Source organism: Sarcophilus harrisii, chromosome 1 (assembly GCF_902635505.1).
Source record: "Sarcophilus harrisii chromosome 1, mSarHar1.11, whole genome shotgun sequence".
In the NCBI taxonomy this organism is placed as follows: Eukaryota; Metazoa; Chordata; class Mammalia; order Dasyuromorphia; family Dasyuridae; genus Sarcophilus; species Sarcophilus harrisii.
The window spans coordinates 623,290,715-623,312,670 of NC_045426.1; the positions used below are offsets into that span (position 1 = coordinate 623,290,715).

The window sequence follows — 21,956 nt, forward strand, 5'->3', positions numbered from 1 at the left end:
GAGTGCAGGAGGTGGGGACAAAAAGAGAGGGAGGGAAAAAAGTGAGAGAGAGGGAGAGAGAAGGCAGGAAAAGTTTCTTTAGAGGAAAATGTGGGGCTTGTCTTTCACCCTGACGTCAGATCTGTCTTTAATAAAAACCCCCAAAGGGCCTGGGGGAAAAGGCATATCTGGCTATGTGTATCTGCCAGTCCAGGACTGGTCCCAACTTCCCCAAGAGGTATTTCCCTTCAGAGCTGGGCTTGGAGTCTGGGTTCAATCAATGTATCTAATTCTGGCTTCCAGGGATGAGGTGGCTTCTGCCCTGGTTTATAGCGGCAGCGGCAGCAGCGGCAGCAGCAGGAGCAGGAACGGGGAGCAGCCTTTCCAAGGTGAGTGGGAGGCTGGAAGAGGAGGAGAGGCAGAAAAAGAGAAAGAGAGAGGAGAAGAAAGGAGAGGAGAGAGGGAGGGCAGGGAGAGAGAGAGAGAGAGAGAGAGAGAGAGAGAGAGAGAGAGAGAGAGAGAGAGAGAACGAACTTTTGGACTCTGAGCAGTCAAGGTTAATGGTGGGGGTGATATGAGAAAGGAATATAGGTGGGAATGAGGAGGTGGGAAGAAAAATGGGGGAGAGTCGGGAGGAACAAAGCAAAAGAATCTGAGTTTAAATCTACCTCTGATGATTTTCTGCTAATATGTCATGGGTAAATCATTTTATTCTCTTTGCCTTAGCTGTAAATATGAGGATTAAAAAACAAATGAAGTTATTGGTTTAAGAAAAAATGTTTTGAGAAACTTTAGATTCAGCAAAAGTGTTAGCTATTATTTTAGGGAAGGAATGAGAAAGGGAAGAAAAGGAGAGGGGACACAATAAAGGGAGAGAACCAAGCTGCTTATATGTTCTGAGTCTCAGTTTCCCCATATATAAAGTGGAAACTACTACTTGTGTTACAGGAAACTTGTTATGAAAGTCAGACTGCGCTAAGAGTTAGAAGCCCTGTGGTAGAGTTCTGACTCTGATACTAACTAGTTGTACAACCTTTGGCAACTCAAACAAGCTCTTCACACCTCAGTTTCCTTACTTGTAAAATTATTACCAGGAATGTTTTTAATTAAAATTTTAATTTTATTAAAGTATAATAGAATTTGGAGCAGAAGCTATTACCCATTTCACAGAAGAAAATACTCTTGTAAATGCCCCCAAAATGTGAATTATGATTATTTTGGTGCAGAATGATAAGGGATTAAAATGGGAAAAGGAATATAGGAGAGGAGAAGCAAGGCATCTCACCTTCCTGAGCTTTGATTACCTCATCTGTAAAGTAGGAATGGTAATACATTTATTGTTCACCTCACATGACAACCCCAACCCAGGAATCTGATCATGTACTGCCTTGTTGTGTGCATTTGTGCCAGACAGATCCTTCCTTCATAGCAGCAAAGATCTAGAGCTGGAGAGGACATTTTATGTCATCTGGTCTAGTCCCTCTAATTTTATATGACACAGAGTAGTTAAGTGGCTCACCTAAGATCAAATTGGTGATAAAAAAAAAGCATCAGAGGCAATATTTGAATCAAAGTCCCCTTATTCCAGATGACACTTTACCTTGCTACCTTTCTTTGTCTTAACCTTAGTTTCTTCAACTCTGGCATGGTTCTTCTCAACCATAATATCCCTCATTTCAGGTGCGATGGAAAACAATCCATCAGTTTGGGAGTTAGGGGGCATAGGACAGCAATACAAAAATAAAATGCAAATTTTCTATTCACTCCTTTGACATTTTTTTTTGGGGGGGAGGGTGGAGTTTTCTCTCATTTAACTAGGAAAGCTTTCTAGGGAAAATGCACTGAGGACACAGGGCAGACCAGATAAACTTAAGGGAAAACCTACTGGGCAAGGACCCAAAGTCAGGCATTCAAGGCAACAGAGCCAAGAATGCAGAAGATAAGCTGGATATACGTGGCATGGGCTCATCAGTCACTGGTAGCTACACAGCAAGGACAAATTTTGGATAAGAAGATGGTGAGATGGGGAAAGGCAGCACAGTCAGTGGTTCAGCCCACCCCACCTTGGCAAGGAAAAGAGCTCAGAGGAGTAAAGAGGTTTAACGTTGCAAGATCAGATGGAAATGAAAGGAGGAATAGGAGGAGAAAGGGAGAGAGGTAGAAAAATGAGGGGGAAAGGAAGGGGGAGAATCATGGGTGAAGAGGTGACAGAGACCCAAGATCACAAGATTTAGAGTTAAAGGGTGTGTATGTGTGTGTATGTGTGGGAAGGAAGGAAGAAAGGAAGGAAGGAAGGAAGGAAGGAAGGAAGGAAGGAAGGAAGGAAGGAAGGGAGAAAGGGAGGAAGGGGAGGGAGAAAGGGAGGAACGGGAGGGAGAAAGGGATGGAGGATAGATATAGTTGAATTCTCATTTTACAGATAAGGAAACTGGGAAAGTGAACTGACCAGTTCACACAGTTTGTAAACCACAGGGGATTCCAGTCCAGCTAGCCTCTCAGTCCTCAAATCCAGAGCACTTTCTCCCATATCTGGAAGTAGGGTCATCCCCAGGGATCCCAGTTGAACTCTAGCTGAGGAAGGTAGTATGAGACAGATGAAAAGAAGTCTGTCTTTATATTTCACAGATTTTGGCTAAGTTTTTATTGACTTACTATAGCCTATGTGACAGGAGGAGGTCAAAATTGAGGGAGAGGAAGAGTGAATGAGGTGTGAGAGGAAGGGAAAAGGCTCAGGAACACCACTACCTCCCTTCAAGAAAAGAATGGAGTAATCTCTAAGCTGCTGAGGTTCTACCACATATTTAAACAACAACAGAAAGGAAGCTTAAAAGGAACACTATGACTGCTCTGGAAAAAATCTAGAGGGGAGTTCTGGGGACTGTGAGGGGCTTTGGCTAGAGTAAAGGATGAGGAGCGTACTGGAGGGAGGAAGACAGCGCCTCCTCCTGCTGAACCTTCCACTCATTCCCTACCTGGAAAGCAAGAAGAATAGAGTCATAATTTTACTTTATTCTCCCAACAAGTTAACAAAGTAGACTGGATGATTTAGGGTTTTTTTCCCTCCATTACACAAATGAAGAAACTGAACCTCAGAGAGATGAAGTACTCCAATTCCCAGCCATGGGATGCCCCCAGATTTTCTGACTTGAAGCACTTCTATAAAATACAGCCATTTTCATTTTTGTGCTTTGTTAAGTCTTTAAGATTCTTCATTGTAGTGTGCAGCACACTTCCTATCTACAACTGGGGTGTGATAAAGAGTTCCCAATTTGATATGAAAAGACCTGAGACTAATTTTTCCTTTTTAGAGATTTTTTATACATACCTGTTTGCATGTGGTCTCCCCCTATTAAATTGTGAGTTCCTTGAGAGTAGAGGTTTATATTTCCCTTCATTTATATTCTCAGTGCCCAGAACACAGTAGGAGCTTAATAAATGTGTATTGATTGACTGGCCAAGTTCAAGTTAGGATTGTCACTTTTCAATTAGGTAATGTAAGACATTAGGTAATGAATAATATTAATAATATTTATATAATGCCTACTATATACCAGTCCTATCTTCAGTTCTTTAGATTTTTGGAATAGATTATAGGATCACATAGATTTAATAAGTATCTTAAAGGTCATCCAAGTCCAACTTCCTTATTTTAAAGTGAGGATGTTGAGACCCAACAAGGAGATATATTTAGTCCAATGTCATACAGGTAAGAGGATCCACAGCTGAGATTTGAACCCAGGTCTCCTAACTCCAAATCCATCATTTTTTCTATGTTACTTTTGTTGTTGCTCTGTTGTTCCAACTGTATTCAACTCTTTGTAGTCCCATTTTGTAAACTCCATTGGAATGCTTTAGCTATTTCTTTCTCCAACTCATTTACAGATGAGCAAACTGAGGCAAACAGGGTGAAGTGATCTGACCAAGATCACACAAGTAAATGTCTGAAGCTGGATTTGAACTCAGAAAGATGAATTGTCCTGATTCCAAGCCTTGCCCTCTATGTACTTTGCAGCCTAATCACTACATCACCTCTAAGATAATCTGTAAAATCCCTTCCACAGTTAACTGTTCTGTGACTTAGACTATGAAGTAGTGAAAGTGATTCCACAAGCCAAGTCTATAGGTCATTGCTTTAGGGTCACATCATGAATTTTAATTAACCCAGATACTTATCTGGAACCAGTTCAAAGGTACCATGCCCCAAGATGCTTCTTCCCCTTATTCCTACCTCTTCTCACCTTGTGGTCTTCCATTGATAGACCATCTGTCCCAGAGTTCCCTTTCTATAAGGTCCCTTTTTCCACAATCAAAATATCCAGAAGAAAGAAGACCATTTTCTCTGCTAGCACAAATGTATTCCTGGGCACATTGTCCTCCAAAAACCTCCTCCCCCACCCCCAAACTTATCCTCAGACATAGCTAAGTTTCTATATTCTGCAATTTTTCCTTAGAAAGATGGGCAAGATACAAGGGGAGGGTGTGAAAGGGAATGTCTGTTCTTTTATAGGGTGTATGCATTTCTGCGCGTGAGTGTTTTTGGAATCATTGTTTCTGACTCACTCCTGGGCTAACATGGATGATGGTATATGGTAAAAAGATTTGAGATTTACATTTCTGATAAATGTATAATGCTGCTGCTGCTGCTAACATAATAGCTTTTTATTCTTTGACATATATATAATAATAAAAGTAATATCGTTTTATTATTTGATAGGTATAGAAATAAGAGTAATAATAATAGTTATTACTCTAATAATAGAGTAATAATAGGTTCCTTGATGAATGGATGACTTCAGTGATATGGCTTCTCTTACCATGGGCATTAAATCCAATACATCCAGGCCTTCTCAGTTCATTTCATCCTCGTCCACATCTTTCTTTCTTTGTACAAATCATTCACAGAAGATGCACCCGATGTGCAGGATATTCTTTAATTTTTCTAGTTACCAATGTACATAGGACCTATTAGGGACAGGAAGGAATCCTAGAGTCACTGAATCCAATTCCCTCATTTTGCAGAGGAAGAAAATGAACCCAAAGAATCATACAGTTATTAATTATCTAAGGTGGGATTTAAACCCACACAGGACTATGCTGAAACTAACTCAAGCAGATTCCAAAGAGCCTATTGTTAAATTTTCAGTGTGAATTAGCAAGTGCTACAAATTCAGGACTTGATTTATCAGACTTTTTGTAACTAGCTACATACACTTAAGACAATAATGGGAAAAGTATTGATAATGCAGATTAAGCTAAAAAGTGTGTTATAGATATATTTTTAGTGTGGAGAGCCAGTTGTTAAACATTTACCAATAGACTGCTGAATCCAGTTCTCCCAGATCCCAAGTTCAGCACTAATATTCATTATGACAGGAGCTGTTCTCCCTCACTCTTACTACATGATTAATCTGTATGCTGTCTGGTCATCTAAAGTTTCAAAATCTTGCATGCAATGGGGCAGCTAGATGGCTGAGTGGATAGAGTGCTGCCCTTGAAGTCAGGAGGATCTGAGTTCAAATCTGGTCTCAGACACTTAATACTTCCTAGCTGTGTGCCTCTGGGCAAGTCACTTAGCCCCAATTGCTTCAGGGGGGTAAAAATCTTGGATGTAAGCCAAAAGAAGTAATAAATACACTTTGACTTTGTTCATCAAATAGGCAACTAAATGGTACATAGAGAGTGGCTAGAGTACTAGAACTAATATGTCAAGAAGACCCGAGTTCAAATCTAGATCTTTTGAACTGAATTCAAATCTAGACTCAGACATCTGCTGAGCAAGTCACATACTCTGCTTCAGTTCTCCATCTACAAATATTAGCTATTATTATCAATACAAATCTTTCTGCCCTGACAAACAGCCCCCAGAGACGTCTGATTATCCTCTCATCTGGAATACTGTAAAATAGCTCAGGAGGATATTTCTACCTTTGAAAACCTATTTGCCTCAGGATCCCCTGCTGAAAGAGGAAGTCAAAGCAAGCAATAAAATATTCTTCATCACCACTGGCTGACAAAGTTCGGGCTGACAGGTAGTCACCAGGGCAACATTCAATAACTGTAAGCAGTATTTGACAAAATTGGCACAGATCAGTTCAATTAACCCATTCTAGTATCTTTCTGACATTTATTTTGGATTTACAAATAAGGATTGACTAGATTGGAACCAAAAGACCCAGATTCAAGTCCCAAGTTCTACACTTGAAGGGCTGTGACTTTGGATATGATTGGTGACCCTCTCTGACTCTCAACTCCTTCATTAAAAAAAAATGTAGATAATAATATTCACCCTAACTCACCATACAGTATTTTCAGGATACCCAAATGAGATCATGGGCTTCGTGACAATGAAGGAAAGAGTTTTAGAAATGCAAAGCTCCATAGGAATGCCAAAGGAATTGGCATTTCCCAGTAAAAATAGTTCTTTGGTGAATACATGGTCCTGGCAAGCAGGTCACCTGTTTTTGAAAGCTGTTCAAGTAGGGTAGAAGCTCTGATCAGTTTGTACCATGCTGGAAAAGCTTTAGATTTTGGCAATGTTACTATATCAGTCATTTACAAACTAGCCACCAGAGAATTGGCTACCAGTGAATGAATATTCTTGGACACAGTAATTCATTAAGTCTGTCTACTAAGACAGGTTTAGGACTGCAGTCTGTATTAGTACTTTCATTAGTATTCATTAACTTGTGAGCTCCTTGGGGCATGTGACTGGTTTTTTTGTTTCTTTGCATGCCAGAGTTTAAGACACAATACCTGGCACTCAATAGACTGTAATAAACATTTACTGATTGATTGGGGTAATGAATTTCACATTAATAAAATCATAATCCTTGAAGTATTAATACACTAAGAGATGATTCTTCACAACATAAGGTAATTGACTTTAGAAGTCCTTGCTACATTAGGTAATGTTGCTACATTTAAAAAAGGACCTAAGGTCAAATTCTCTCTTCTCTGAGACACAGTTTCCTCATTTATCAAATGACAAAGTTGGACTAGATGACATCTAAGGTCCTTCCAACTCTGCATTTATAATTCTATCAGTCCCCAGTATTCATTTTACGTATTTTGATTGATAAGCATTTCAGAATATTCTGTTTCTTAGATTGAGGGGGTACTTCTATTATAAAATTTGAACAAATAAATCTAAGTTAGCAAACATGTAGCAATTGCTGACTGCATGCTAGACTTGTGACAGGATTGATTGTTGGAGGACAGACCTGGTTTCAAAGGATGGGTGATTCCTGGCAAGGTCCTACCTCAGGCACATATGAGAACCATTATGTCCTAAAAGACAGGAATTCTGAATCTTCTAGTGATTGATTCACCAAAACTAAAAGAATATCAAAGTTTAACAAGACCATAGAGGAGATATGACTTGCTTAAAATCTTATAATGAGATGTTGTTGAGTCATTTCAGTCATATCCAAATCTCTGTGACCCCATTTGGGGTTTTCTTGGCAAAGATACTGCAAAAGTACCTGCCATTTCCTTCTCCAGCTCATTTAAGATGAGAAAACTGAGGCAAACAGGGTTAAGTGACTTGCCCAGGATTACACAGTTACTATGTGCCTGAAGTTGGATTTGAACTAATATAGAGGCATCTTCCTGATTCCAGACTTAGTGTTCTATCCACTTACCATCCAGCTCTCCAAAAATTTAATTAGTGACAAAAGAACTGACCCAACCTACCTCTTTACACCATCAGGAGTGAATCACCCACCAAAAACAATACTGTACCCTTCCTTCCACCTATAATCCTCAGTTTGTCTTTCTGCCTCCTGAACCATATTTTTCTCTCCTTCTCTTCTTAAGTCAACTCAATTTAATTCAGCAAACATTTACTAAGTACTTCTTCCATGAAGGTATGGCGCTTAGCCTAGCTACAAACTTTGCTCTCAAGGACCTTACAATGTAATTGGAAAGAAGATATGTGTGCATAAATCATATGATATAAGTGATAAGGTCTCTGTAGGCAAATTGCTATGAGAAAACATCCAGTTTTAAACATTAGGAGAGATTTGAGAAAGAAAAGGTCAGTTTTAGTTGAAGTTCAGTCCTCTCTGCTGGAAAAAAAAAATGATCAGTTGAGGAAACTGAGATATGCCCTAAGTTACAAAGAATTTGGCAAAGCTGGGAACTACATTAGATGCCCCTCTCTTCAGCTCCCTATAAAATCAAAATACTTTCCAAAGCCTAGGATTGAAAACAGGACCTCAGCACAAGCTTAAGGCATATTTCTCTTCTCATCGAAGTCTCAATATTGTGCTTTATTCTCCATTTTAGAAATGGCACTGCTATAGTAGAAGGTCCACATAGGGCACATTTTCATTCACAAATGCCAAGTTTTTTTTGAGTCAGTTTGATCTCCTCCTTGGAAGAACAAGAAGATCAAATCACTCATCCATGTAGCAAACATTTACAATGTGTGCAGAGTAACATGCTGGGCACTGAGGAAGATAACAAGATTGAGACAGGATGCTCTCAATAGCAGCCTTAAAATTTTTCACGAAGACCAAAGTAGCAAATGTCGGCATTTTAGAATTTTGAATCTTTGTTTGATAGATCAGGTCAAGAGGCACAGAAGTAAAGCCAAGAATAGAAAGCCCAGCTCCACCTCCACACTTCAGTCTATTTTATGAAGCTGTCAGTCAAGAAGTTGTCCAGGCTCCCAAGGCAAGGACACAGATTAGAAGCATCATTAGATTCAATGCTCAGGATTCTCCAGTTTAGTTCCTTGCTCAACTATTGGTCTTTGACAAAATTGGGGAAACAGTCCCAGTCCTGCCTACCAGGATTCTCATCTGAGTTCTGTTAACAATAATAATATTAGTAGTAATAACTATAGCTAACATTGATAAGGGATTTTATACTTTATAAAGAGCTTTAAATACATTATCACATTTGATCTTCAAATTTACTTTATGAGGAAGAAGCTATTTATTAATAGTCCCTTTTACAGATAAAGAAAATGAGAAATAGACAAGTTAGGTGACTTGCCAAGGGTCACATAATTAGTACATTACTGAAGGGAAATTTGAATACCCTAATTCTCAGCATGCTATTTTCAAAAGTCTCTCTAAACCTCCTCATCTGAAAAACGAGATAGTTGGAATAGGCCAAGAGTTTTTTATCTTTTTTGTGTATCATGGGCTCTTTGGAAATCTGGTGAAACCTATATTCCCTTCAGGTCAAATCCACAAGCATTTATTAATTACCTGCTAAAGTCAGGCATTCATTTGTCTCTGTAAATGGGCTTTAAAAAGCATTGATATCTGGAGAACAGAAAATGCAAAATACCCTCCTTCTGAGAGACAGGAGAAAACAGGGACATAATGTTGCATACATTGTCAAATGTGATTAATAACTTAGTTGTTTTTTCCTTTTTTTGTTTTGTTTTGGTTTGGTTTTGTTTCAGGGAGGGGTTCAGTTTCTGGCTGGGGGATGGGGAAGAGAGTTTGTGTGATTTCCAGACAGACTGTTATTTAACTTCAATTAAACTTCAATAAAACTTTAAAAAAATAAAAAAATAAAGTCAGGCATTGTGCTAAGTCCTGAGGATGCCAATAAAGCAGCAAGAGATTCATGAAGAAAACCCCCAAGAAATTCATGGTCAAATTAGGGAGACAACATATATAAATGCTCTTCCCTATTCTCAGAAAAGATACTTTAAAATAATTGAATGAGATGTTAAATTTTCAGTTAAAGGCTAGTGAAAGAAAAAATAACATTTTTCCCCATCTAAATTCATGGAACCCCTAAAATTCCACACATTAACACTAAATGATATCTAATGTTCTTTATAGAATATTCAATGATCTATGGGTCCTTCCGATTCATATCTTTTTCCATATTCTAAAATTCTACATTCTCAGATTCCGTCAGCTTCTAAAATTCTTTGTCCTTGGTCCTTTCCAGCTCCCATACTCTATCTGCCTTCCTTTCCAAACCTAACATTTGTTGATTCTCATTCTCCTTCATAGGTCATCATGAGGATCAAATGAGCTAACATATGAGGAAAGCACTTTCAAAAGCAAAAAGAGCCATATTATTTTTTTGGAAAGAAATCAGCTCTTCCCCTACAGCCAACAGCATTTTTTTATAAAGATTCCCCAATGTCTCATCCTATAGTCTCACAAGGTCACATTTTTGCGAGTTTAAGTAGTGGAAATCTGGTTTGGAGGGGAAAGAAATTCACATTCCATTATTTCCAATCTGACCAATCCCTGATCAGTCACTGGAACTGCTGTTCCCTGGAAATAATTCATTTACTTGTTATGGCGTGGAATAAAAAGAAGGAAGCTGCTCTTCATGGTAAGAAGAAACCTCACAGAAACTCAAACAGTTTTGGCAGCTCTTGTCTTCAAAGAGATGGAACTTATTGCTTTGCAATAAGGTACTTTAAGGAAGAACTAGTTCTCAGGGCTCTTAAGTGATGCATTGGAGACATCCTGCCTTCCTTTCTCCCTCACTGCCTCCCCAAACAGGCCCTCTCCCCTTCTCTCCTGGGCTTTCCAGGACAGAATTCTTTTGGGCGCTTCTAGTTAAAATCCAGACCTAGAAAAAATGAATGAAGCAACTGGCAGTAGAAGCATTTGGGCCAAGTATTAGACCTGGCAAGCTAGAGCCCGAGCTGGTCATTTCACACCCCAATCCTGCCCCCTTGTGGCAAGCTGATCACAGAAGCAAAAACTAAGAAGAGAATGGATCCTTTTTACAATGAAGAATCAGGATTTAAAGATGGGAGGAGCCTTTGAAGTCATCTCTAGGCTCACCTCCTTCATTTTATAAATGGAGACACTAAAACCCAAGTAACAGAATTGAGATTTGGACTCTGATAGAAGGAAGGATGGAAGCAAGGAAGGAAGGAAGGAGAGAGAAAGGGAGGGAAGGAGAAAGAGAGGAAGGAAGGAAGGAGGGAGTGAGGGAAGGATGAAAGGAGAAAGGGATGAAGGAAGGAAGGAGGGAGGGAGGGGAAAGAAGGAAGGGAGGGAGGAAACAAGCATGTGGTAAGCACCTACTGTGGAGTATGCTCTGTGCTAATCACTTTTTCAATATTATCTCATTTGAACCTCACAATAGACCCGGAAAATAAGTCCTATTATTATCATCTAATTTTGCAGTTAAGGAAACTGAGCCAGAAGTTTAATGATTTGCCTTGGATCACACATCTAATTGTCTAGGGCCACATTTGAATTCAGACCTTCCTCACTCCCAGCCCAACTCTCTCCTCTGTATCACCTTGTTGCCTCTGTGACAAAGAGATACCAAAAACATATTATCAAATCACAAAAGGACTTTCAAATTTAGATAAGAATAAAAATTTTATAATGAGAAGGGAACTTAGAACATGGAATTTTAACATACAGAAGAGACCTTAGAAGATCTGAATTTAATTGTCTAGTCCAGCCCCTTTCTTTATATCTGTTTTTCTGCATATAACTAATGCTTCTAATTTTTACCTCTTCTTAAAGTAAACTTTTATTTTTAATTTATGAAATAAAACAAGCATTTCCATAAAATAGTATAATAAAAAGGATGAGTGCTCATAACTGCAAATCCATTATGCAAAGCTTGCTATTCCTTTTAAATATATAATAAAGTTATCACATAAATTTCCTTTTTTTCTTCTCTCTCTCCACTCCTCCAGGAATAGGACACCTTCTGTTCCTGTTAGTCCCATCCCATCACCTTTTCATTTCAAACTATAGAGCCCGAATCCTAAGGGTTAAGCAGTGGCCAATTAAACCCACCAAAACACAAACCTAATCCCCACACATCTCAGATCAAACTCCAACCTGCTTGGTGTCTAAGTCTTCAAGTCCCTCAGCTTGAAACAGGAATTCCAAAGGTCAATTCATCACTCTGGGCTTAAAGGCAGCCAAGTTTAGGAGAGAGTAATTCAATTGAATTCATTTTAACAAACATGCCTTAAGCTCCTATTATTTGCAGAAATCTGTGCTGGGAGCTGGAAGAAATAGAAAGATAAATAAGAAATCTTCTCCATGGAGTCTGCCATCTAAAATGAAAACTGAAAGCTGAAAAAGGAAGAGGATTTTTGTTTGTTTTGTTTTTTTGGCTAAAGGGGTCAGGGTCATAAAGGAGCTCCATCAACAAGCATTTATTAAACATCCACTATGTGCCAAGCACTGTCCTAACTACTAGGTGATGAAAAGAGAAAGGATGAAACAACTTTTGCTCTCAAGAACTTTATGAGATAAGCCTTAAAGGACACGTAAAACTCTACTAGGCAGAAAATGAGTAAAGTTAGGAGAAAGACCTTTGAGGCTTAGGAAGCTTTATGAACAAAGGTCCAGGCCCATAAAGGAAAAGAAGAGAATATAGTTTGCCACACAGAAGGGAATAATATCTGATAATCCTGCAAAGCAGTCAATCAACGAGTATTCATTAAATGCCTACCTACTATGTGCTAGGCACTATGTTAGGTGCTAGAGATACAAAGTCCAAAAAAAAAAAAAAAAGTAGTCCCTGAATTCAAGCTTATTATTATATACAGAGGCACAACCATGACAGATTATGGAGAGCCACGACTGCTAAGCTAAAACTGTCTTCTCCCTTTTCTAGATGTTTTTCCTAACTTTTAAGGCTTTCCCCCAAAGATTCAGAGCTACAACAAAGTCTATTCTCAATCATAATGGCTTCTGTTTATCCAGTATCATATTGTGGTCTGTTCTTGAACACATATTTGAATTAAATGAGAGTAGCTAAATTCTCCGTGATGATTTCTTCACTTAAATTCCAACTCCCTATATGCCATTTTTCTGGTGCTAAACTTCCAACGCTAAAGACTGTTTTCCTTGATAGAGAACATAGAGTTAAATAGTTCTGTCTTCTATCATTCATTATTTCCATCTGATACATCTCAAAATCCATCATTTTCTTATTTTTGTTTTGTTCCCAATATAGCTTATCACACCTTTGTGCATGTTTGTGTGTGTGTGTGTGTGTGTGTGTGTGTGTGTGTGTGTGTAGGTTCCTTGGCATCCATCATCTGCTTCAGCTCATTGTGGTTACTGACACTATTCTTAGAAAATGAAGCCACAATTTGTAATGATCTTACTTTACCTCCCCTTGTTTTAATCTTCTGGTGGTGATGAGTTCCCTGTGTACCACATCATTCTCTTTAGACAATTATCCTTCTTCCTTAGAGTCATATATGTTTGTTTAATCAGAATTTATTTTAACTATGCTAGCCCTCTCAAGTTGATTTCCTTTGTAGAATTTCTAAGGAATCCTCCCTGTCTTTTCTCTGTTTTGAAAGTAGATTTCCCCAAATCTGGGATTTGTGTCTAGATATCTTCAATTTTTCCCTGCTTATCTTGGTACAAATTCTCAAAGAGGATAGTAGCTTCCTCTGAGATTCCCCTAATTCCTACATACTTCAGCAACCAGGCCCTTTACTGGCTCAGAATGTGGTTCGATGAACTCTCATTGTTTCTTTTCTTGAAGAACAAAATTATCAACAAATCAAGTCAAAAATTTGTCAGCTCTCTTATTTGAGAGAGTGTACTAGCAGGTGTTCAGGATAGCTAAGTGGTGCCATAGTGCCTAGAGCACCAGTCCAGGACTCAGGACTTATTTTCTTGAGTTCAAATCTAGCTCCTAGACACTGACTAGCTGTGTGATCCTGGACATATCACTTAACCCTATTTGCCTTAATTTTCTCATCTATAAAATGAGCTGGAGAAGAAAATAATAAACCCACTCTGGTATCTTTGCCAAGAAAGCGCCAAATGAGATCACAAAGACTGAAAATAACTGAACACCAATAAAGCCAGCAGGATGTTCAGATGGTTGAAGTTCCCCATTATTACCACATCATACATCTGTTGCCACTTTTTGACATATTTCTGGAACTCATTATCCATTTCCTCCTCCTTCTGCTCAGACATGACATAATAGACTATTACTACCATCTTGCTCCCATTTTTCCTTCCATTGATGATGTTGATAATAAAAACAACACCTTTAATACAGATTTTTTTTTGGAGGTTGATGATGATTCTCACCTAAATAACCCTTCAACCTGGGGATTTTCACCCAATATTATGTTTTCTTGGCATATAATGCCAATATTACCTCTCTCATTTAAACTTCACCTTTTGAACAAAGTCTGTTCTCAGTCATAGTCCATTTTGAGGCAAATTAATAAGAAACATTTATATATATTTTAAAGGTTCCTTCAAAATATTATTCTTTCATTTGAAGAATGTCTAAGACCATAGTAATGTTGGTGCAGCAAAGAGAAGGGATGAAACTAGCTGGAAATCATCATCATAGCTGACATTTAAATAATGCTTTTTGCAAAGCACTTTACACATGTATTAGGATTCTTATTTGATCCTAACAACAATACTGAGAGGTAGGTGATGTTATTATGGATTAGGAAAATAAGGCCAAACGATTAAATGACTTGCCTAGGATTACACAGCTAGTGTCTATAGCTAGATTGGCATTCAAGTCTTTCTGACTCCACAGATCCAGCACTCTTTCCCCTGTGCACCTTGTTATTTAACACTAAAATAACTCATATTTTATGCCAAGCATTTATTATTATCTCATTTGATTGTCACAACAACTCTGGAAGGTTGATGAGATTATTACACCTATTTTACAGATGAGGAAACTGAGTCAGACAATAGTTAAGTAACTTGTTCAGGATCATAAAAACCAGTATGACAGTCAGGGCTGTTTCAAGTGTGTAGATTCTCCATTCAGCCACATATCATAGCCTGAACAACAGGTGTCCCTTATGCTCACTTTTTCCCGGGGGTGAATAGTTAGAATGAATGAATAGTTCAGCCAAACTAGAAACATGGCATCAGGACATAATGGTGGAGCACCGGTATAATTGCATAAAATTCCACCAAATTTATCATTTATCGAATACCTTTTTTGTGGAAGACTTGTATTGGGGACTTTTGGCAGTGGGAGTACATAAGCTTTTAATTTAATAACGATCTAACAGAAAAGCCTAAATAAAGAGGAAGCCTCATGAGACAGTGAACACCTATATCAAAAATTTAAGTGAAGATTCAATAATTATGTCTCAGGAGTGTCATTGAAGGGAGTCAGGTTTCTGGCATAGGTGGTACTGGATGACCTATGTGTCCATTTCTACTCTGAAAATTCCTACAAAACTATACATTTAAGGACAGACAATAAACAGATAAATATAATGATAAAATATGACATTAGCAGTTATACTTGGCAGCTAAATGGTGCAGTAAGTAGAGTGCCAACCTTAGAGTCAGAAAAACTCATCTTCCTGAGTTCAAATCTAGTCTTGGACACTTACTAGCTGTATGACCCTGGGCAAATTATTTTACCCTGTTTGCCTCTGTTTCCTCAGCTGGAAAATGAAATGGCAAAGCACTGCAATATCTTTTTTTTAATTATAACTTTTTATTGACAGAGCCCATGCCTGGGTAATTTTTTTACAACATTATCCCTTGTACTCACTTCTGTTCCGATTTTTCCCCTCCCTCCCTTCACCCCCTCCCCCAGATGGCAAGCAGTCCTATACATGTTAAATATGTCACAGTGTATCCTAGATACAATATACGTTTGCAGAACCGAACAGTTTTCCTATTACACAGGAAGAATTGGATTCAGAAGGTAAAAATAACCTGGGAAGAAAAACAAAAATGCAAGTGCACTCCAATATCTTTACCAAAAAAACTTCAAATAGGATCAAGAAGAGTTGGACATAACTGAAAAAACAATTGAAACAAGTTCTATACTTGAGTTTAAAAAATCCATGGCACATATATGATAAGAGAAGTATAGTTAGATATTAGTTCTTGGGAGGAAAAAAAAAAAAACAACTTATGGTTTTAGTAGATGGCAAGCTCAGTGTGAATCAACAATGCAGCCAACTACAGATACTTCCTACCAGAAGCAAAAACTAATGTGGCATACTGTGACCACCCCCTCTTCAACAAAAACAAAACAAAAAATAAATAAACTAATGTAATCCAAGGCTGCAATATAATATGCTGAGCAAGGAAAGTAATAGTACATTTGCCAACAAGACCACATATTTGGAATATTTTAGGTTCTCCTTTAACACATTAGTAAATTAATCTACAGGAAAGATGACCAGAACATGGAAGGGGCCACACACTATGTTTTAATGTGAGCAATTTAAAGAAGCCTTCATTGATTCCTTCAGCTGTGAATGTTCTCTCCCTTCTTGTATTTACATACTTGCTATAACCCCATAGTAGAATACAAGTTCATGGAGGGCAAGTATTTCATTTTATCTTTGCCTCTCCAGTGCCTAGCACATAGTTTAAGTGTTAGATAAATATTTGTTGAGAAGAACTGACTTTTTATCTTGCAAAAGAGAAAGCTTAGGAGGAACATCATACTTTTTTAAATATTTGAAAGGTCTTTCTCATGGTTTTTTCCTTTTGTTCTAATTTTTCTTTTATAACATGACTAATAGGGAAATATTTTTTAAATGATTGTACATGTATAACCTGTTTCAGATGGTTTGCTGTCCTGAGGAGAGGGAGGAAAGGAAGGGAGCAAGGAGAAAAAAATGGAACACAAAGTTTTACAAAAATGAATGTTGAAAACTATCTTTACATGTAATTGAAAAAAAGATACTATTGGGAAAAATAAATTAATATTTCAAAGACTGTCCCATGAAAGAGGGAAGGGAACAAGCATTTATTAGGCACCCTCTATGTGGCAAACAATGTTCTGAGCATGTTATATTTATTGCATCTGATCCTTACAACAACCCTAGGAAATAGTGTTATTATTATCCCCTTCATTTTATGGCTAAGGAAATTGAGGCTGACAGAGACTAGTTCTAGACAGAGACTAGATTTAAGACTAGATTTGAACTCTTATCTTCTTGATTCCAGAACCAGACCTCTATTTGCCACATCATACAGCTGCTTCAAGTGTTTCAGTTTCCTAATGCAAAAATGGAGTCCCAGGCAACTTTAAAGTTATTATTTTGGAAAGAGTACCTAGTGGATCTAGAGCCAGCATACCTCAAGTCTCAGATCACTTCCTGTCTGAACCTAGATGTCATTTAACATCTCGGACATTTGCCTCCTTGTGTTTAAAAAAACTAGTTGACTTCTGAAGTCTGCTCCAGTTCTAAATTGGTGATCCTAATGGCACAACTATTGTCACATGAGAGTATGACAAAATTCTTTAATTTTGTTAAAAAGAAGTCCTAAGTTAACACTTCCTAGCTGTATGACCCTGGGCAAGTCACTTAATCCCAATTGCCTCAGCCATTCCCCAATCGATGGACAAGCAATCAGTTTCCAATTCTTTGTCAGCACAAAAAGTGTCACTATAAATATTTTTGTACTTGTGGATACTTGTCCCTTTTTTATGATCTCTTTGGGACACAGACCTAATACTCGTATTGTCCCCTATTCCTGGAATTCTCTCTCCTTATGTTTGCCTCCTTGCTTCCCAGTGCTTTGCACAGTGCCTTGAATGTGGTCAGGACTTAATATTTATTAAGTGACTAACTATTCATCAGTGTTAAAACTCAGTCCACAAGGCTTAAAAGTAGAGTACGACATCTGGGGTAAGGAAAACATGGTTTCAAATTCTGCTTATGACACTTTCTTGCTATCTGACAATTCCATATGGCTACATATTAGATTAGATTAGATTAGATATAAAATAACTAGGTGGTTCAGTGAATAGAGAGCTGGGCCTGGAGTCAGGAAGACCTGAATTCTAATTAAGTGTCAGACACTTCTTAGCTATGTCATCCTGGACAAATCATTTCATCTCTGCTTCAGTTTCTTCATCTGTAAAATGAGGATAATAATAGCATTTACCTTGAAAGGCTGTTGTAAGGAACAAATAAAATAACATGTATAATGCACTTAGCAAAGTGTCTGACACATAGTAAATGCTCTGTAAATGTCAGTTATTATTATTATTATTAACTGTGTGATCATGGGCAAGTCATTTAACCCATATCTGTCTCAGTTTTCCCAGCTGTAAAATGGGGATGATGGCACTTCTCCTGAAAGGCTATTGTTAAGATCAAATAAAATAATAAGTGGAATGCACTTAGCACAGTGTCTGACATAGTTAAAGTAACACTTTCTAAATGTAAATTATTATTATTATTATTATTATAAGTTGTGTGATTCTGGGAAAGTTACTTAATCCCTGTTTGCCTCAGTTTCCTCAACTGTAAAATGTGAATAATAATAGCACTCACTTTGCAGATATTATTTGTCAAAAGCTTACCACAGTTCCTGGCACACAGTAGGTACTACATAAATGTTTATTCCCTTCCGGACCTTTCATTTTATTGGTGAGAAAACCGAATCCCAAGACATTTAGGTGACTTGTCTGAGACACAGATAGAAAGGAGCCAAGTCAAGAATTAAGCACAAGTCCTTTGATTCCAAATGCAGGACTCATTTTCCAGTGCACCACTCTGCAAAGTCCACCTTGCATCATGTTTATGGTTACCTACATTCTGTCTCCCTGGAGTAATTTAAAAGAGTGTATAACTACATCGTGCATTCAAGTTTGCGAAATACTTTTCTCCTTTCTATCAAATGTTATCAGCTCCTTACACACATTCATTGATAGGCGGGACAGTTCCCCAACTATAAGTCAAGAGCATCACTCACCACTAGATGGCACCAGGAGAGAAGGTCTTGCTCACATAGATGAAAAGGAAAGCAGCTTTTTTTTATCAGAATAGAGAGCTAAGAAAGCAATCTCCTCTCCTGGGGTTATTTCAACTCCACCTTTGATATGGGCCATGGAGCCACTTCTTTTCCCTGGGCCTCAGTTTCCCATATGTAGAATGGGAGACTAAAACTATCTTTGAGGTTTCTTTCAGCTTGATATCTTATGATCTGCCGGCATCCGCAAACTCCAGAAATGCTTTCCTTACAACAATCCAACAATATGGTGTAATGGAAGGAATAGTCCTAGATTTTAGGGCTATTTCTGGCATTTATTGTCTGTGTGACCTTAGGCAAATGACTATGAAGTACTCTGATCCTCAGGTTTTTAATTTGTAAAATAAGTATAATAATATGCTATCTCCCTCAAAGAGTTAATGTGAGGAACAAATAAGAGGGTAATGATATTTTAAGGTTTTCAGAATGCTTCAGGTGCAGTATCTCATTTGATCCTCACAACAATCCTCTGAGGTTAAGTCCTTAAAAGACTAATGACGACTCAGATCATCTACTAATAAATTTTTGAGGTATAATTTAAACCCCGAGCTTTCTGATTTCCAGTCTGGTATTCTAGCCAGCCTCCCACTGCCTCTCATGTCTGGGTAGTTGGGTTTTGTTACCATCAGCTACTATAAAAATGTCAGTTATTTTGATTATGCAGCCCAACACTGAGCAAGATAATGTGGGGAGAAACAAAGAAATACTGGAATAGTTCCCAAACCCCAGGAGAACACCATCCTTGGAAATAAGACACATTTGACTACTGACAAGTGCTTTTTCTCATCTGTAAAATGGGATAATAATAATTGTACTGCTGATCTCATAAGATTGCTAGAAGTAAAGTGTTTCATAAAAGTAAAAGCACTATGTAAATGTGAAAAATACAATTAAGAGTTTGAGTAGTGGCTACTGGATCACTAATCTTGAGTGGGGCCTCAAGGGATATTCTCCTGAATTAGAGCTTCTTATTAGCTAGGAGAGAGTGCTCGGCTAGCCTCCTTCCTGTTCCTCAAATAACACACTCTATATCTGGGCTCCAGATACTCCCTCTCTCTCTTTCCCTCCCTCCCTCCCTCCCTCCCTCCTTCTTGTTCCCTCGCTCCCTCCCTCCTTCTCTCTCTCTCTCTCTCTCTCTCTCTCTCTCTGTCTCTGTCTCTCTCTGTCTCTGTCTGTCTCTGTCTCTGTCTCTCTCTGTCTCTCTCTCTCTCTGTCTCTGTCTCCCTCTCTCCATCTCTCTGTCTCTGTCTCTCTCTGTCTCTCTCTCTCTCTGTCTCTGTCTCCCTCTCTCCATCTCTCTGTCTCTGTCTCTCTCTGTCTCTCTCTCTGTCTGTCTCTGTTTCTGTTTCTGTCTCTGTCTCTGTCTCTCCCTCTCTCCGTCTGTCTCTCCCTCTCTCCGTCTCTCTCTGTCTGTCTCTGTTTCTGTTTCTGTCTCTGTCTCTGTCTCTCCCTCTCTCTCTCTCTCTCTCTCTCTGTCTCTCTCTCTCTCTCTCTCTCTCTCTCTCTCTCTCTCTTCTCTCTCTCTCTCTCTCTCTCTCTCTCTCTCTCTCTCTCTCTCTGTCTCTCTATCCCCCGACGTCTACCTCCCCAGATGTCTCAATTCCTTCAAGTTCCAGCAAAATTCCACTTTCAACTGGAAACTTTTTCTAATTCATTCCAGTGCCTTCCCTCTGCTGATAATCTCCAATTTTTCCTGTCTGTAACTTGTTTGCACATTGTTTCCATCTTCACATTGTAAGCTCTTTAAAATCTGACACTTTCTTTTGCCTTTTATTGAATTTCCAGAGCTTATTATTATACCTAGCACATAATAAAGGCTTAACAAATGCTTGACTGGCTGAATGAGGGAGACCTGAGTTCTCAGATACAATCTCAGATACATACTAGCTGTGTGATCCTGGGCAAGTCACAATCATTATCTCAGTTTCCCCAACCATAAAATGGGAATAACAACATCAACTCCTTGATGGTGTTATTGTGAGAATTTCAGATGAAATCTGAATTTACAAATATTTCTAAAAATTTGTAAAACTCTTAATCCACATATAATAAATATTTTATAAATGCTTCCTTCCTTCCTTAATCCTAACTGTTAAGAGTTCATTATATTAAGCCAGCCCAGATCACACAGCAGAAAACAATGTCTTATAGAGACAACAGGCTCTGCTTAATCTCATGAATGGGACCAAATAAATACTTGGAAATTAGGGGAAAAAATTTGGTCACAAGAAATCAAATGCATTTCTCTCTGAGGTATGACTTCTGAGATGATGGGGAATGAGATCATATTCTTGTTTAACAAAAGTAAAAACAGTTTGCTGAGGAAATAAAATTACTATTCACCAGTGAAACTACTCAATCAACAATGAAAGCTCTCCCCCAATTAGATAAGCAAAGCACTTTTCAGTGATGAAATGATTCCCCAGACCCCAGCTCCATTATTTCCTTAGTATTCCAATCTCCAAGGAAAGCAACCCCACAGGCAATCAACCACCACGAATCATGAATATCGTTCATGAAGGGCTGGAAGTTGTCAGAATTTTAAAGGTTTAAAACATCTTCCACTATGGCAAGAGACAAGCTAAGAAGTATCTTCTTATCCATACTGCCACCATTGTGCCTGGAGTACTACCTAATCATCCCCTCTCTCCATCACAGTTTTCCATAAATCAAATCAACTCTACTATTGTTTCTGGAAAGATTATGCCCATTGACTGCTATACTCTTCTGTTTACTGTCTCCAAGACTTCCAAATCCAGAATACCTTTTCCTGGACACCATTTCTCTATATGTGTTACCTCACACACACACACACTCATCCACATTAGATTGCAAAGTCCTTGAGGCCAGGGACTGTCTTGCTTTTGTATTTTCATCCCTCATCTTAGTATAGTATCTGGTACATAGTAGCTCTTAAATAAATGCTCTTTACTTCTTTGTTTTCCTTCTTTCCTTTTTCCTGTCTCCATCCCTTCCTCCCTTCCTTTCTTCCCTTCCCTTCTCCCTTCTCTTCTTTCTTTACTTCCTTTTTTCTTTCCCTTCCCTTTCCTTTCATCCTTCCTTCCTTCCTTCCTTTCTCTCTTCCTTTCCTTCCCTCTTTCTTCCTCCATCCTTTTCTTTCTTTCCTTTTTTCCTTCTTTCCCTTCTCCTTCTCTTCCTTCTTTCCTTATCTTTCCTTCCTTTTCTTCTTTCCTTTCCCTTTCTTTCATTCTTCCTTCTTTCCTTTTTCCTTTCTTTCTTTCATCCTTCCTTCCTTTCTTTCCT

General features: G+C 38.3%; 1 protein-coding gene across 1 annotated transcript in view; it reads left to right on the forward strand.

The window, feature by feature from the left end:
• Positions 1 to 59: 59 nt before the first annotated feature.
• Positions 60 to 21,956, forward strand: part of CCN4 (cellular communication network factor 4) — a 42,045-nt gene continuing 20,148 nt past the window's right edge. The window contains exon 1 of the mRNA XM_003760401.3: positions 60 to 368. Coding sequence (XP_003760449.1) covers positions 285 to 368 — 84 coding nt within the window. The 5' untranslated portion in view covers positions 60 to 284. The remainder of the gene's footprint in view (positions 369 to 21,956) is intronic.